General features: G+C 44.3%; 1 protein-coding gene across 2 annotated transcripts in view; it reads right to left on the bottom strand.

Annotated features, from left to right (window-relative positions):
- Window positions 1–18,376, bottom strand: part of SARDH (sarcosine dehydrogenase) — an 850,014-nt gene that overhangs the window by 524,913 nt on the left and 306,725 nt on the right. For both annotated transcript variants that reach the window (XM_086921071.1, XM_086921072.1), the window contains exon 9: window positions 8,542–8,628. In XM_086921071.1, the coding sequence (XP_086777197.1) occupies window positions 8,542–8,628 (87 nt within the window). The remainder of the gene's footprint in view (window positions 1–8,541; window positions 8,629–18,376) is intronic.

The raw sequence follows: 18,376 nt of genomic DNA, 5'->3' as shown, positions 1-18,376 counted from the left end.
ACAGCAATAGTTTATCAAAGAAGGTTTGGACAAATATCAGTTTGAAGCAGGGCTGTGTGCTGACCCCAACTCTTTTTAAAATATTTACTTCTGACCTAACTTCCGACATGGACAGAGGCAACACTGATGAGCAGCAATGGAGCAGGCAGCCGTTAGCCAGCATTCTCTATCCGTATGACGTAGTCCTGTTGAGATTCACCCAAGTAGGCCTGAAAGACAGTTGAATTCTTTGGGCAATCATCATTCCAAATCATGCCTCGAAGTCAATGTCAAAAAGACTAAGGTAAATACATTCTCCAGAACCGAGCCAAAGCAGCCCATGGTTTTTAAACCGCTCAAAACGCACATATGTTCAAGAATGCAAGTACCTCGGTGTAATTTCTGACTCCAGTTGCTCTTTTTCGACACATAAATCTGCAATGAAATTAAAGTTGTTCTCATTGCTGGTAAATTTATTTCACTCTTCAGAAAGGGATTTAGGGTCAGTCTATGCTCCCGTTGCTGTGTGGACTGAGGCTAAACTCCTGCCAACCCTCGCATTTGGGTGCGAGTCTGTGTGCGGCGGCGAAGTCAGGTTTTTGAGTCATTACATCTCATGGTCTACAGACAGCTCTTTTAACTGGTCCTGAAAGCTTCCCCATGTCAAATAAGATTCAAGGGTGGCCTACTGAACCAACATCTAGCAAGGCAAGGAACTTTTTTCAAAACTTTTGTTTCAAGTTAACGAACGCCGGTCAGACAACCTTGGATTAACTGTTCTAGAGTGAATTATCAAATCCTGACTGGAAATCCCCCTTTAGAGATTATTTTGAGCAGAGCTTGGAGCCCCTTCATGCTCAAGAGCCATGGGAGATGTTGGTTTCTTTTGCAGTTTAAAAAAAACTCATCAATTGTAGCATGCGCTTGGCGTCCTTCGTTGAAGGCAAACGAAGGTTGGCAAGGAGATCACACGCATGGATCATGATAAAGTGCAATCACCAGTATTGCATGCAATCCAATCTGGCCAGTTGCTACTCGAAACATATCAAAATGCAGTTCATGAACCAACACCTGTGAGGCTAGTCCACTCTGGACCACCAACCTCGATGGTTGAGTAAGTCCTCTGATAAATTATGCAGATGGTGCCCTCAAGTGCAAGAGTCAAGACTCAATGTAATATGCACCTGCCCGGCACTACTCGCTGAACGAAGATCCCTTCTGCGTGCTCTCTTGAATCAACTGGGGGTAGGCAGGTGTAGGCAAGCCGTCATTGAGTGCTATAATGGGCTCAACAATCGTCTTAACATCCAGACTATTACATTCTTGGCATTGGTATTGAAAAGGCACACAGGTGCCCTTAGGGCCCACAATTCCAGGATACAATCAGATAGGGCTAGTCAAAAGACTAGTGAGTCCTATTTTGACACCAAGAAGAGGCATATCTAAAAAAAACTTCTATACTGCGCACTTTGACACTTTGCACTTTATCCTTGTAGTGTTAATGATAGAGGTTGTACCTGCATGAGCACTTTTTTTTCAGCGATAACCAGTTGGCATGGGTTAAATATCCCGTTTATGAAACTTCCGGCCATTGTGTTAAAAGGACTGGCAAGCCTTCTAAGTCTGGACAATACTGGCAGGTGCACAAATGAACTCCAGTATTGACACCTGCATTTCGGCACTTTCTTGAATCCTAAGTCTTGACACTTCTTTAAAGTGCACAATTGAACTTTTTTTTTTATTTGTACCCTGGCACCTCAGTACATTTCTAGACCTTGGAGGTTTAATTCAAAGAGGCACCTTAGTCACTTTGCTGTTTGGCAATGTTTTTTAATTTATACTTTAAATTTGTGCAAAGTGTTTAGCACTTCTTAATAGGTGCACTTTACATGAAACAATTTGTTTTTATTGAATAGGGCACTTTTTCTATCGAGTGCCGCAGGGTCCTTTTTATTTATATTTTAATTTCCTGTAAATTATTTGGCAAAGGTTTTAATTAAGTATGCAATAAAACCACATCTGACTGTTAACATGAGCTAAGCTTTTGTTTGGAAAACAGTTTCTTGACCTTGACCTGCGAGCACTGTCTTTTGCTGTTTGCACGGGGGGTGGGGGGTTATAAGGGAGGGGTGCCCTTCCGTCCTGGCTTCACCAATCCCACGGAGAAGGGCCTGGCAGAAAAGGTAGTACATTGTGAGCGAGAGCCCTTTAAAGGCTGTCTCGAGAGCCACAAAGCATGAAATGAACCAGCAAACTGATAGTCTTTGTTTAGCCCAGACCTCTCCTGAAAGGCAGACGGCATCAGCTGCAAAGCAGAGTCCCTGCTCTTCCGAAGCAGAACAGAGGGGAAGTGAAATGAAACGTCCCTTGCCAGCACAGAACTATTTGTCTTGGAGGAAATCCATCTCTTTTCTGCAGAAATGCGCAAGATGTTTTCCTTACACAGCAGATGATTATCGTTGTGCATCACAAGCGAATTCCCACAGCGCAAACCATCCCACTACCACACACTGCACACTTATTGATCTCCTGTACTGCATATCTAGATCTCTGCATACCACACTGCACAATTAGTGATCTCCTGTACAGCATATTTAGATCTCTGCATACCACACACTGCACAATTATTGATCACCTGTACTGCATATCTAGATCTCTGCATACCACACACTGCACAATTATTGATCTCATGTACAGCATATTTAAATCTCTGCATACCACACACTGCACACTTATTGATCTCCTGTACTACATATCTAGATCTCTGCATACCACACACTGCACAATTATTGATCTCCTGTACTGCATATCTAGATCTCTGCACACCACACACTGCACAATTATTGATCTCCTGTACTGCATATCTAGATCTCTGCATACCACACACTGCACAATTATTGATCACCTGTACTGCATATCTAGATCTCTGCATACCACACACTGCACAATTATTGATCTCCTGTACTGCATATCTCGATCTCTGCATACCACACTGCACAATTAGTGATCGCCTGTACTGCATATCTAGATCTCTGCATACCACACACTGCACAATTATTGATCTCCAGTACTGCATATCTAGATCTCTGCATGTCACACTGCACAATTATTGATCTCATGTACAGCATATTTAAATCTCTGCATACCACACACTGCACACTTATTGATCTCCTGTACTACATATCTAGATCTCTGCATACCACACACTGCACAATTATTGATCTCCTGTACTGCATATCTAGATCTCTGCACACCACACACTGCACAATTATTGATCTCCTGTACTGCATATCTAGATCTCTGCATACCACACACTGCACAATTATTGATCACCTGTACTGCATATCTAGATCTCTGCATACCACACACTGCACAATTATTGATCTCCTGTACTGCATATCTCGATCTCTGCATACCACACTGCACAATTAGTGATCGCCTGTACTGCATATCTAGATCTCTGCATACCACACTGCACAATTAGTGATCGCCTGTACTGCATATCTAGATCTCTGCATACCACACACTGCACAATTATTGATCTCCTGTACTGCATATCTAGATCTCTGCATACCACACACTGCACAATTATTGATCTCCTGTACTGCATATCTCGATCTCTGCATACCACACTGCACAATTAGTGATCGCCTGTACTGCATATCTAGATCTCTGCATACCACACACTGCACAATTATTGATCTCCAGTACTGCATATCTAGATCTCTGCATGTCACACTGCACAATTAGTGATCTCCTGTACTGCATATCTAGATCTCTGCATACCACACACTGCACAATTATTGATCTCCTGTACTGCATATCTAGATCGCTGCATACCACACACTGCACAATTATTGATCTCCCGTACTGCATATCTAGATCTCTGCATACCATACACTGCACAATTATTGATCTCATGTACTTCATATCTAGATCTCTGCATACCACACTACACAATTAGTGATCTCCCGTACTGCATATCTAGATTTCTGCATACCACACTGCACAACTAGTGATCTCCTGTGCTGCATATCTAGAGCTCTGTATACCACAGTGCACAATCAATGATCTCCTGTACTGCATATCTAGATCTCTGCATACCACACTTTAAGGTCAGTGATCTCCTGTACAGCCTATCTAGATCTCTGCATACCACACTGCACAATCAGTTATCTCCTGTACTGCATATCTATATCCCAGCATAGGCCATGCAGACCGGTACTCACTTTTGCTGCAGAAATAGCAATTGTCCTAAAGGAAAACTCGGTCTCTTTTATACCAGAAAGCCAACTGTTGGCCCTTTTTGCAGGGTCATCCCTGAACTTTTTGCCTTCCTCCTATATTTTTTTCTGACCTGTTGTTGGCTATTTTATGACTCTGGGCACTTTATCACTGCTGATCAGTGCTAAAGTGCATATGCTCTCCCTATTGTAAATTAGTGTATTAATTGGTGATTCCATGATTCACTGTTTGGTTTACTTGTCAGACTCTAGTACAGTGCACTGAGTGTGCTTAGGCCGTGTAATTCCAAATGCTGCTAGTGGGCTTGCAGCACTGGTTGTGCCACCCACAAAAGTGGCCTTGTAAAACGTGTCTAAGGTCTGCAATTGCAGATCCTGCGTGCAATCTGGTACTGTCATGCTGACTGGGCAGGTGCACCCACTTGCCCGTCCCTAAACCTCCCCTTTTCTTCTTATTAGTCACCCACGTGGTAGGCCCACAGGCAGGGTGCATTGTAAGGATAAGGTAGGACAAGCCCTGATGTGTATGGCATGTCCTAATAGTGAATTACAACCACTTTCGTTTTTCGCTAATGCAAGGCTACCTGTTCTCCATAGGCCAGAATGGGCTGCTTGATTGTTACAGGTTTATAATCCTAGCAGACTCAGAGAACATGGTAGAAATTAGAGTTTAGTATGCATGGACTCAAAATAATAAAATACATCTTTTAGTGAAGTTTATTTTAATATTCTGTGTTTGCAAATACCACTTTTATAAAGTAGGTGTTTGCTTGCCTAACCATTTGAGCCTGCCTCTGCGAAGTTGTGTATTCCTTTGTCTGGTTTTGTGAGTAAGAAGGAAGGGGGATTCCAAGAGACATACTGGGACAGCCCGGTGGTGAATAGGGAGATCTGCATCTAGATGGGAGGGAGGAGTTGCACCTGGGACATGAATAGGGCTGGGCCTTCCCTCTACAATGCTGGTTCCACCTCCTGTGGTGCGTCTGAGGTGTCTGTCCTGCACACTGAAAGAAGAGAAGGAAGACTGCCAAATAAGTGCTCCAGGACTGTACTTGCCTTCCACAATGCTGGCCCCACCTCCTGTGGGGAGTCTGATGTGCCTGCCCTGCGCTGTGAAAGGAAAGGAGAAGTCTGGTAAACAGAGTGCTTCAGAACTGGCTTGAACTGGGCATAGGCCCCTCTCCCCTCAGAGAACAAAGGATTTTGGGGTATAAGAATTGGGAATCTGATTCCAAGAAATTAGATCACTTCTGGACTTACAAGATGAAACCTCTGCTGAGGAGAAAGAACTTGAAGAAACTGAGGAGAGACTATTCCCAAGCTGAAAGCTGCTTCGGGGTTTGGCCTGCAGTGGTTGCCTGACTGCCAAAGGGAGGAGAAAGAACTTTGTGGACTTTTCTTTCAACTTGTGCAAAGATCTCCAAGGGCTTGGAAGAGAGCTTGCCCCCTGACCGAAGTCCCAGGACCAGTGGACTTTACCAGCCTTTGTGAATTGCTGCTGGAAACAAGTGGCTACAGAGGCAGGGAGCTGAGACCGACTCTCACGACTGGCCAGTGTCCTGTAGGCACCACATCAAGCAACGTCCGCCTTGAACAACGCAAGCTCTGAGCTCACCAACTCCGTCCTGACGCCGTCACCGAGCCGTTGCCCGCACCGCGACTTTTAACCAGAACTCTTGAAATCTAATAGTACTGTGGATAATTTTCGTCGTTTATTGGTCTTGTGGTAACTATATATAAAATATACTTACTTTTGATATACAACCTTGTGTGGTGTCCTTTTGTAGTGTTGTCACTGGGTTACTGTATGTGGTCACAAATGCTTAACTTACAACGCCTCTGAGATAAAGCCTTGCTGCTCGTGCCAAGCTACCAAGGGCGTGAGCAGGGGTTATTTTAGGAGTGTAATCCCCTTATCCTGACTAGAGGAGAGGGTCCCTATTTGTCGCAAGTATCTACCTGTGCCAACTAGCGACCCCCAATTCTAACACCAACCCTCTGCCATAGTGCAGAATCCAGTCCCTGGTGCCCTACGTTAGAGACTGCGCACTTTGATAAACTCTAAAGTCAATCATCTATCTATTGTGCAACAATGTCTCTCCCACACACACACACACACTTTCCAACATGGCAGAGCCAACCTTTTCCCATATAGCAGAACCTGCAATTTCCCGTACGACAGAACAAGTCTCTTCCCATTGAGCAGAACAAACCCTACCCTATGTGTCTAAACCAGCCTGTTATCCACACTGCAGCACCAGCACATTACAAACAAATCTCCCCCATTACAGGATGCACCCTTTTCCACACTGAAGAACCAGCATCTTCCCGCACACAGCAGAACCAGCCCTTCCCATACTGCAGGCCCCAGCCATTTACCACTCTGTAGAACCAACCATTTCATATTCTGCAAAAAGAGCTATTTCATCTACTGCACAACCAGCCCTTTCCCATACTGCAAAATCAATAATTTCAGTAAAGCACGGGTAAGGATTTTTTTTTTATTTCACAGATATTACTTTTATGGGAAATCTAGAATGTTTTCATTGCCTTTACTACACCCACAAACATCCATTTGCTCTCAACAAAGAAAAGTACCCCTAATCCTACAACACATCTGAAACTGTGACACATGCAGGCTGAGCTTATCCTGCTCAACAGAAGAAACTGGTAAGCTGTGGGTCCTAGGCCCATATGGGAGTAGATAAATGGCACAGAGAAAGGAGCGTTTGCCAGACAGTAAGGGCAGAGGAGGGTTGCACTGATGTGTGGTTGGGACTCTCCATTCTTGCTGAATACCAAAGAAAAGTCAAAAGGTCCAACAGTTGAAACCAAAACTGAATACTACTGTGTGTCTATCATTCTCGGAGTCAGTTAACCCTCTGAGACTAATGGACTCAGTCAGGGCAGGATGGGCGGGGGTGGGAGGGTGGGGGTTCATTTCAGGCCCTCATTGCCAATGTGCAGCTGTGGGTCCTAGGTCCACATTTGAGTATATGAATGACACAGAGACAGTGGTACTGTCAACAACTGGAATTCTCCCAGTTGCCCTATTGGCAGGGTCATCTGACATGTGAAACCTGTAAATTGATGGGACATGGGGACATGGGGATGTGTACTACAGCCTTTGTGAAAGATATCAGCATTGACGTGTCCTCAGGACAATAAAGTAAAAATCACTTTCATCACATGGCACTTAGCCAATCACCTATCTAAAAAAGGCTCGCTATGCACAAGGCATGGATCTTTCTCACGAGAAGTGGACCAAGCATCATAGAGCCACTTATGGGGACCCATTCCATAGCATCACCCCCGAGAGCCTTTACAAATTGCAGCAGTGGCAGAGCAATCCAGCAAGAGCTTCGGGTAATGCCACTCAGCCATCACCAGCCATTGCTCCTTGTGTTGAGTGATACACACAAGTGACATCTTAACACATGGGTATGCTGGGCAGTTGCCCGGGGCCCCACGAACATAGGGGCCCCATGCAGACTACATTAGAAACTAATTTTTCGTTAAACATTTTTATTCCTGTGAGTGGTTGTGTAGGCATGGGCCAGTGCACTGCTTTACCCGGGGCTACGATGCTGTTTAGATGGCCCTGATGCACACCATGCGATTGCAGTGATCTTATGATAAGCAGGTCATGAAGTGCAATGAAAAGAACACACTGTTGATAAAGAAGAAAAAAGATGGCAGTGGTAGTAACAATGGGTTGGCACGAGTAGGTATGTCAGAGACAGTGGAACACAAATGCAGCATCTTGCATGTACAGAGGTACAACACACTTGAAGCTCCGACATGCTCTTCTCCTCCTTAGTGCTTCTGAGAATGATACCAGGACGCCCAAAAAGATTCAGTACTCGGATATCAATGGGACCCACAGTCTCACAGTCCCAAGAAGGAGGTAAGAATGGTCAAACAGTGAAACAGACATACCAGACTTCTTCAGGGAAAGGAAACACTGAATTAAGTAATGCACAGCACGCCTACAAACCTAGAGTCTGTGCTATCTCAGCTTCAGCTGATTATGGTAGAATGCTCATCAAGGGTGTCTTAACATTCCAGAATTGAAAGAGCAGGAAGGTGCTGGCAGTCAATGTAGACAATATAGATCTTCGTCAAATCCACATTATAACAATAATTTATACCACAGAGAACAACGTTTAAGTGGAACGTGTTGGATATGCTTCCGCATACTGTCGAGCCAGCTTTCTGAACTCCTACTGAACTAGGTATTATCTCTTATTAGAGAGGACCACCTACCTCAAATGCGCAAAGGCAGAGCAAGCTTTTCTAACGTGGAACAGTAACTCACCAGCACTATTGAAGCCACATCCCAAGAAGAACCCTCGGACCTCAGGTGCTTCCCCCATAAGAGGCTTGTGGTCAGCTGTGAAAGACTCTGTAACAGAGACAAACCACAGAGAATTAATACAGGTATATAACAGTCAAATATATCAAAGATATGAAATTAATGTAACAAAATAGGACTCTCATCAACCCGCAAGGCATGAGAAACGATGACAAAACATAGAGGACTGATGCATAAGAATCTATCTCTTCAAAACTAAGAATGAACAAGGTTAAATCCTACTCAATTATTGTTAGATAATAACTGTAGACATATTAAAGAACAACAGGACGTGCAGATTGGAGCAAGTGCTACTTTCCCGTAGCACTTAAATTAAAGCCTCATTTATGTGTATTTGAGCAGCCAAGTTTAGAATGTTAAATTGATGGAAAATGCTCCCACTGTAAGATTCACATAAGAAGCAGAAGATTTGATGTCATTCACCACCATCTTGGCAAGTCATTGTCTGCTTGAAAGTCAAACTTAAGAGCACTTTGATCTGCTGTCAAAACGATCTGATCCTTCTTCATGGGAAGGACCCACACAAGCAGGCTGCCACCTGTCACATCAGAGACCAAGAGATTGATAATGCCGAGTCCCACAAGAATCGTCCCCGAGTCTCACCCTTTTCAACATATGTAGGACACTGCTCACCAATATAATTCAATCACAAGACATCACTGTCATCTCCTACGCCAATGACACCAAACTCATCCTCTATCTGACGGACAAGACAATCACCATGAGGATCAAATTCACCAACTGGATGGACAGGGTTGCAGAATGGAAGTGAACCAACTGCCTGCAACTCAACTCTGACAAGACAGCAGTACTGGTCTTTGGCACCAAGACCTCCCCATGGTACTCCATCTGGACCAACACACACACACACACCCACAGACCATGCAAGAAATCTAGGGATCATCCTAGACAATAAGCTCAACATGACTTCTCAAGTCAATGCATTGTGCAGATCCTGCTTCCACATCCTAGGCATGCTACAAACGACCTTCAAATGGTTGCCTCAGAACACCAGATGGACCATCACACAAGCACTCATCACCAGCCGGGTGGACTACAGTGGCACTCTCTATGCCGGAATCTCGAAACAACTCCTACACATACTCCAGATCATCCAGAACACCGCTGCAAGACTCATACTCAACCTCCCACGCTGCACCCGTATCACACTGCACCTCGAGGAGCATCACTGGCTCCACATTCACAAGCACAGCCAATTCAAACTTCTCACGCACACATACACAGCCCTACACAACACAGGGCAAGTATACCTGAACAGCTGAATACACTTCCACCAACCCACCAGACACCAACGCTTTGTCTCACTCTCACTCGTACGCATTCGCAAAAGCAAAAACGGGATGCCGCTCCCTCTCCTACATCACACCAAGGACACAGAACAACCTCCCTCAGCACATAAGAGCCTCCTCCTCACATCTTGAGCTCCACGAGAAGCTGAAGACATTGCTCTTTATATTAGCACCTTGGGAACAAAACACCCTCACACCTGCCCAAGTGCCTGGATACACTCTCAAGTGATGAGTGCACTATCCAAATCAAAATAAGTAAGAACTGAATCTGCTCAAATTCTAATTGAACTTAAAGTATGGGTCAAGCTGAAACAAACTCGAACATTTTGTTGGTTTGAGCTTCTTTTCGTGGTTCCAGGCTCTCAATCCATTGCTGATCAGCACAAAACCTTCAGGAAGCATAGCTGTGCTCATCTGACTCCAGTCCTTTCCAATGCTTACTTTAGTAGGAGAGCTGCCCCTTTTTGCATTCATCTATGCTGGCTTGGAACGATTAGTTGTAGCCATTGCTTCATTAGAAGTGAAGCTGGGATGGATTATACTGGAATCAACTGTCAGAGCACCTGTCCAGGGATGTAGGGCTTCTAGTCCTGGGTTAAGCCAATGGGTTCAGAGCAGAGTGTCAATAAGAGAAACAGGCTGATATATGGAGAATATGGTTACAACATATGGTTATAACAATTCGGGCCGATTCGCAAAGGTATATGTACACAGGAGAAAATCTACATGTGTATATTTACTCTTGCCCTTTGTAGCAATTAATTTACTACTTTTGGTTATTTGCCATTTTGGAGTGTAAATTTGCTATAAATGTCCTCGGGGAGTCCAAAGTTTCAGAAGCAGACGGGCCGGGTACCGCTGCTAAACAATTGATGATGGGCGAATGAAGCGCCTCATTCGTCATGCAATTGAGCTTCCCCGAGGACAGCCACTAACGACTTTGCAGGTCCCACCAGAGTTTCCCCGGACCCCCTGCGAGTAGCCATAATTCATGCCTCCAGGTCCCTGGACCCAGATACCTATTACCTTCCGGACCAAAATTTCTGTTGTATTTCCTTTCAATCCTTTAACCCAGTGGTCCTTCGTTGACCCATTCTTCACCTGCGCCATTGGGCCATGGCCTATATCCTCTGGATTGATATCCAACTACCACCTCAGCACTAATTTGAGATCAGTAACCATTGTCCAGATGATGACCTGGTATTGAACAGGTTGAAACACCGTCGATTATTCAGCGCAAACTGGGGCGCTTGTGTGGTCAACCAACTCAGTCTAAATCAAAATACCTACCTTGTATATATTTGCATTGTATTACTGACCACTCAAGTATTTGTACCAGTTGGTTTTCCGACACTCACTGTGTGTTTTCACCCTTGTGTCACTGCGCCATTCACCGTCACTTGCTTGTGTGACCATGACACAATTGTGTGTCATGGCTACCTTTGTAAAATTGTATTGTAGTACTGATACAACTACTTGAAAATAATAATCCTCTCTCTATAAATGTTCTCGTGGTCTCCCTTTCTTCCACTTCCCCTTAGTGATTTATACAACTCTCGTAATTACAGTGATGTTTGAGATTATGAAAATTATTCCTCACACTTTAGGATTTTGGAGAGTTCTGATCCAAGCCACAAATAGAAAGCAGGTTGAGACTTTACATGGAACAACTTCAGATATTTCATCCTATTCCATAGTAGGTGCAAGTAATAAAACTAAACCTGTTCTTCCCTATAAACTCTGGTATGTGCATTTTACTATTCTTAGTGGTAATACAGAAAGCAAGAAACTTAAATTCAAACAATAAAACAGTTGTGTAGATACCTACATTTCAATATTTTTTTTCCAACTGTATTTCAATATTTTTTTTTTCAACTGCATGTAATCAAGTGTCACTCAAAGCATCCCACCAGGAACACAAGAGGGATGCATAGGCACATTGCAAACATGGAAATGACACACATGGGTATACTAAAGACTTTCCAACTAGGCACCGTGCATGAGTGATGACGTGGCCATGACACTGCTTAAAGGGTGCAAAGGTAGGTCACAGCTTTGGCAGACACAGGCAAATGTTCCACAGTGGAAGTGCATCATGACTGTGGTGGACAACATTCCTGAAATTCCGTGGCTGAACTTCTGACCAGAGACCTGGAGAGCCTGGCTGCCTGAGGCACTTCTAAGAGGCCTGTCCAGAAGGGAGGCTAAGAATGGGACTTGGAAGTAGGATGTCCGGGGCAGGATTTGAGACTTAGCACTTCCTGTGACCACTGATGTATGCATTTCCCAGATCACTAATGTTCATTGCCAATTAAGTTAATTGAAATGCATTATTGAATCCATTGTTGTTCATTTCTTTATGGAGCCATTGAGGCTCAGTACTCCCTGTAGCCACTGAATTATTACTGCTTGGTTCTGCTGTTGTTCATTAAGGGTGGAGCACCTTTATTTGTATTGCTGCCTAGAACACAGGAATACATTTCTTTTGTGGGAAGTGGCATAACGTACCGCTTTAAGCCTTTGGGCGTTGCTGCCTGAGTGAAGGAGCAAGGGCTGTACTGGAGGCTTCCTTGCACTCACAGTCACATGTGCTGCAGCAGTGCAAGCCCAGTGCGCAAGCGCAATAGGAGACTTCGCCACTGCTACCTCTTCTGTCTTTCCTCAGGCTTGCATGGTGGGTGGAGTGGTGAACCCCCACTGCAACAGCTGCGCCAGGGGCTCCCGCGGGGCCCGATGGGTTAGTGAAGTGGGTCACACTAAAACAGACAAAAATGAGGTATAAAAGATGGGCAGACAAAGAGAAAAGAAAACAGGAGAAGGAAGAAAATGTGAAACGTAGGAAGGAAGAAAGGCAGGATGGAAGGGTGAAATGAAGGAAGAAATGAACGGATGGAATAATGAAAGCATGGATAGATGGAAGGGTGACAGTGTAAAAGATCGGGTGGAGCAGTGAAAGACTGATTGGTGACATGGTGTATGGATGAAAGGATAGGCAGCTGGGTGAAAGGAGGAGGCAGGACGAGTGAAACAATTGGTGAGGGAAAGAATGGATGGAAGAGAACATGGGTGCAGTGATGGGTGAAAGGATGGATGTAGGATAGAGAAGGATGAAAGGGTGGGCAGATGAGAGATGAAGGAAATTATGGTTGGATGGCTGGCTGACAGCATGGAAATGTTAAGTGAAGAAAAATATGGCTAGATGAAGAGAGAATAGTGAAAAAATGGATCAATAGATGGATGCAAAGAAAATGAAAGGATGAAGGGAGCCCTGATAAACATGGTCGGGTTTGGTCACTTGATTAGAGATATGATTGAAGAGGGGGTATCTCAATTTTCGAGTAATTCGCTTAGGCTTGTTTCACCTTTTCAACATACAAAAGCCAAAACAAGTGGCATTAACAATGCTTGTTAATATGTGCTTAGCTTATAGTCCATATTCAAAGGTGGAAAAAATAAATACATGTTCAGAACCTGACTGTTGTGCAGTTTAGACTTTACATGCACCTCGTCAGATGCCTTATCGCTTATGGCCCACAATACTGAGATCTCTACATTGCTACGTATGTCAGTTACTCTTGTAAAAGAAGGCTTTAGCATGCAAGTATTAAGCTTTTTTTTTTTTATAAAGGAGCAATTCCTTTGAATCCACGCCCCCTTAAGAGACCTCCCATCTTTATCATCCCACTTAAAGCACTGACAAACCAACAGGTCTCAGAATACAATGTGCATTTAGCTAAACAGCTATGATTGGATAAAGATGCTTCAGGTAACATGGAGCTAGTAGAAACTCTGCATTGAGCCGCCCTTCTTGTGATAGGAGCCACCTAGTGAATGACGTCACAATCGGTTTTGCCACCCAGCCAATGGTCATCAAAAAGGCATTCTGCAACTCTTATTGTTGTGCGTTGTTGGTGATATGATTGGGTAAGCGGATCAGCTTGTCTGATTTCAATGAATGGTAATTTTATGGGCTGCTGTCGCGAGCTAACATTGGTTGCTACAGCAGCGTACCTAAGAAACCAGGCCCACGTCCAAACACGAGGTAGAGCAAGCACATCAAATCACAGTGGTGCTGGTTTGGGAGGGGGTGCAAGGGTGTCGTAAATGAAGAGGAGGCAAATGATACAGGTAAGTGAAGTTTAATCCACAGGTAATAACTCCACCCGTCATGGACGTCTGGTCTTCGTAAAGCGTCCATGCACGAGGTAAACACTTTAAAACATAACACGGCATGCACGGACCGTGGCTCGTGAATAACACATTCAAAAGATAACAATACCAAACACGGGCTTTGGCTCGTGAGATAGACACGAGCCAAACCCACGAGCCAAACCCACGTCAAAGCGGCAACGCGAGCCAAGACCTACATTACAAAGGGATGCATTGAGAAGTTTAAATACTGCCATGCCACCACCTTTAATATCAAGTTTATTCATCTAAATCCGATTTTAGGTGTGCATTTCACCGACGGAGCCGGCTGTTTTTCCTCGAGCGCCACTTAGAGCGCGTGCCACTATTAAAGAACCAAGGGCTTCTTCCACGTGGAATAATCCGAGATAAAAATCTGCCTCGGAAACCGCAGCATCCCAGGCTGCCCTTGAACTACACTTTGGTGAAATTGCTCAGGGCTCCCGGTGTCATCGAAGGATGTTTATCGTCAAGTGATCTCCGCCAGAGGCGGCCATTACCCAGCGACACAGCCGATTGGCTGCATCGATATGTTTTATCTTTATCATTTCCACAGGAAAAGGTGCTGCAGTTCAGGATGAATGTTCTATTTTATTTATTTAATGGACCGCAGTCGACGTTTAGATGAGGGAGAAGAGGGGACTCCTCTATTCACATTGGATAGGAGCCTGAGCCTAGGTGGGGGGAGTTGTTGGGGGGCGAAGGGTGGGGGGTTAGCAGAAGCACTAATCCCCACCGGGGATGTTTCTATCAGAAATGCTGCAAGGTTTCTATGGATTACAAGTTTATCACCTTGCAGCTGTCATTTTACAGCCACAAAGCAATTTTCTATCATCCTCGCGCACCCCTCCTTGACAAGTCTCCCTGTAGGAGAGAGCGCCCTGGGCCGGATATTGCTCACTTCAAGGCGCAGTAAGACCCGGGGTGTGAGTGGACTCAGTCCAGCATGTGTCAACCGGCCCCTGTCAGCCCTCGCGGTTCAGGGCCGGACACAGCCGTGCGCAGATGCGCTGCTCGCGGCGGGGATCTCCGCGAACCCTCCGCGCCAGTGCTTATTGTCCGCCAAATCACAGCAGTCATTCCGCTTCCACAGACACCACACGTATTGCACAAGACACAAATTTAACCAGCCTCACAGATGATAGCTTTCTACTCATGGGCACTCTCGCACCGACCTTTGTGTGACCCCCACACACATCTCCCTCCCGACCAGCTGCTCCCCACAGGCGCCGATGGAGGGGTGGGCTTGATCGGTGCTTTAAATGAAAATACAGAAGTACAGGTACTCACTCTTTGGAGTACCTGTTTGCTCCTGGGAAGTACCAGTGCTCTCCCATTAAATGCATTGCAGCAGGGCTGAGAAGTGCTGATAGTTACTTTCCCTTTCAAAATAAAGAAGTGCAGGTACTCAGTACCGTTTACACAAAACAGAGCCACCCAATATTCCCAGAGGGACTGGGTATAATCAATAACAATGTACACAAGTGTCCCTATAGGAATTATTCAAACAACATTCAATGAATTTCAAATAGCCGCAAGCGCAATCAATTATTTCGCAGGAAGCAAGGCAAACAGAATTAAACTGTTTTATTATTCAAAATATATTTTTTATCTTTTATCTTTCTTTGTACTTTTTCCATATACACAACTTAAATATGGCAACAAAAATACTACGATATTGGTAAACAAAGTTCTCAGTAGTATAAGGCAACTTTTGTTATACACATGGGACAATAAATAAATACCATGTCCAAGACAGTATTAGTCACTGAATAGTCATTTAACAGTCAAATAATGAGACAGAAAGTAAACAAAGCGTTGCCAAGCGTCGACATTTCGGTCCTTAATCGGTTAAAATAATCTATAGGACCATCTTCAGGACCACACGTTGCACATATTCATCCAGGACCTCCAGCCGGAAGCCAAAGCGCACTACAGGAGAGATCAATATACCAAGTAGACACTTCTATTGCACCAGAAAGAAAGAAATACAAGAAGTACACACGTCACTGAAAGGCGTGGGACATGCACCATAGTTACACCTCGATCCGCAACAGCGTCCGAACAGAGCATCTCAGTACCGGGCAGTGCCCGCCCAGTCTTGATACTGTGCTCGAGCGGCAGGGTATCTATTCATCTAGATGTTCTGCTGCCGGCTATCTCCAAAACACTATAGTGTCATTTCATAGCTCATGTACGGAATTACCATCTCATTATATTGTTTGTAATAGGAATACGCATTGGTATTTTAAACCAAACTCACTAAGAGCATTGCTATAGCAAGAAATTGCATCAAATGTGCCCCTGAATGTAAACTTCTGGCCGGGAAAAATAGTAGCACCAATGAAATACCAGGTAGTAGAACGGCTCTGGCTTACCTGCTCACTCTACCAGTCATTAAGCTAGTGTTGAACAAACAAATCACACAGCTCTCCTGGCGAGAAGACAAAGCCACATTCAGGTTGTGCAATCATGCATGGATGACCATCCACACCTACAAGGCACGAATCGCTCAAACGTATTTGAGCGCTAATTCAAGAAGCTATATACATTTAAAAGAGCTCCAAGCCGGATTTGGATTTCTACCATCAATCAACGCACTTCCAAAATGGCACCAGCCAATGGAGAACAAAGAGTGTAGAATTGCCAACATCCTAGGGAAGACTTTCTACATATACTACGCATTTGCTGGAGAAATCTATCTTCGAAACATCTTGAATTCAAAAAGCTTTAGATCCTGTGGCCAAGGAATCCTGTTTTGCATGAAAGGCTTGGCAACAAACACCATGGCGTGTTTTGCAAAACTTCTGCTAAAAGCAGAGTAACTTATCAAGCAAACCACAATTAAAGCTTCAGGAAACACGATGTAGCCAGGATATTAGCTGTCCCCATGAATGGCCAACTGATTTTGTCCGAAAGGCCTGGTCAGCCAAAATTGACAGAACTCGATTACATCATTCAGTTCAAATTGTTAAAATGCAGTACCTGAGCCTGTTGACGGCCACTAGGAACATGAATGCGTACTAGGTTCTGTATTGTTTCAGAACTGTTCAACTGGAAATATGCATTTTTGATGACCTCATCTGCTTTCAGCGCCACCTACAATGAAACCAGCAATTAGCAGCCGCTTTCATCTAAATGCTTCCCATCGCCCCCATCATTTGCTGGACCAGAACTATGATAATGCCACATGAATTGCACTCAAGCAACGTGTTGTGCACTAATGAACAATGATGAAATGCACTCTAGCCTTTGTGTCCTAATCAATGTATGAACACGGAAGGCATGCACTACTCTACCAGTGCCCGGATTGGCGTAGGCGAGGTGCCGCATATCTCTTCACGGCACACCGTTCCTACTGGAAGAATTACACTTCAGCACTCTACCTTTTCGAACAATCCCGGATGTATTGCTTTTTAACTTTTTATTGCACCACATTTAACGCTGTTTGGCCGTTTAGAATTTCGTGTTTTTTAGCTCGCCATTTTATTTTTGATTTTCTCTTTATTGTTATTTGATTGCAATGCTTTTAATTAATCATGCAAAGAAAGTTATTCATTCTTTGCAACACAAACACATGTCTAGGGGCCCACCTTCTAGGCGCGTTGAGCAATAATTGTATTTATGTAGCGCTTACTACACCCGAAGAGGCATTGAAGCGCTTTTCAGCGAGTAGCACGCCACTCCGGTACCCAAAGATGGATTAGTAGAGAGAAATGTAAATACTTATTGGGAGTGTTAGACATGAGAGTGTGTTAGCTGGATTAAATAACAAGATCTCATGAAAAACATAAGGCAGGCACAGAGCGAAGTACAACAATACCTCCATCATGGCTGAATACCAGGGATCCACCTACAAAAGAGGCCTAGAAAGTTTGCAATCTAAATCTCATCCTTGACAGCAAGGTCTCCTCCTCCCCACATGAGAACCCACTCACCAAAAGGGCATATTACCATCTACAACTGCTCCAAAGCACCCCTGCTCTCTACCTCCCTCAAAAGATCACGCTTGCCCTTGCACTGGTCGTAGCCCACCCGGATCACAGCAAAAGCCTCTTCATGATTCCCATTGAAATACCCTTCCTCAATGATTAAGATCGGAAAAAGAGTTCCTAAAGTTTAGTGTTGATGTTTCTTCTCCCACCCCAAGTGCTACAGAGCTTTGAAACAATATTTTGCGATATGAGACAGCAATTTGCGGTTTGAGAACTATGTAAAAACTCAAATTAAATAGATTACATTACCATCAGAAAATGAATAAAATATTGAGCTATATGACC

This window comes from Lissotriton vulgaris, chromosome 5 (genome assembly GCF_964263255.1).
Source record: "Lissotriton vulgaris chromosome 5, aLisVul1.2, whole genome shotgun sequence".
NCBI lineage: Eukaryota > Metazoa > Chordata > Amphibia > Caudata > Salamandridae > Lissotriton > Lissotriton vulgaris.
The sequence above is the reverse complement of the archived record's forward strand: the minus strand, read 5'-3'. Positions and strand labels throughout refer to the sequence as shown.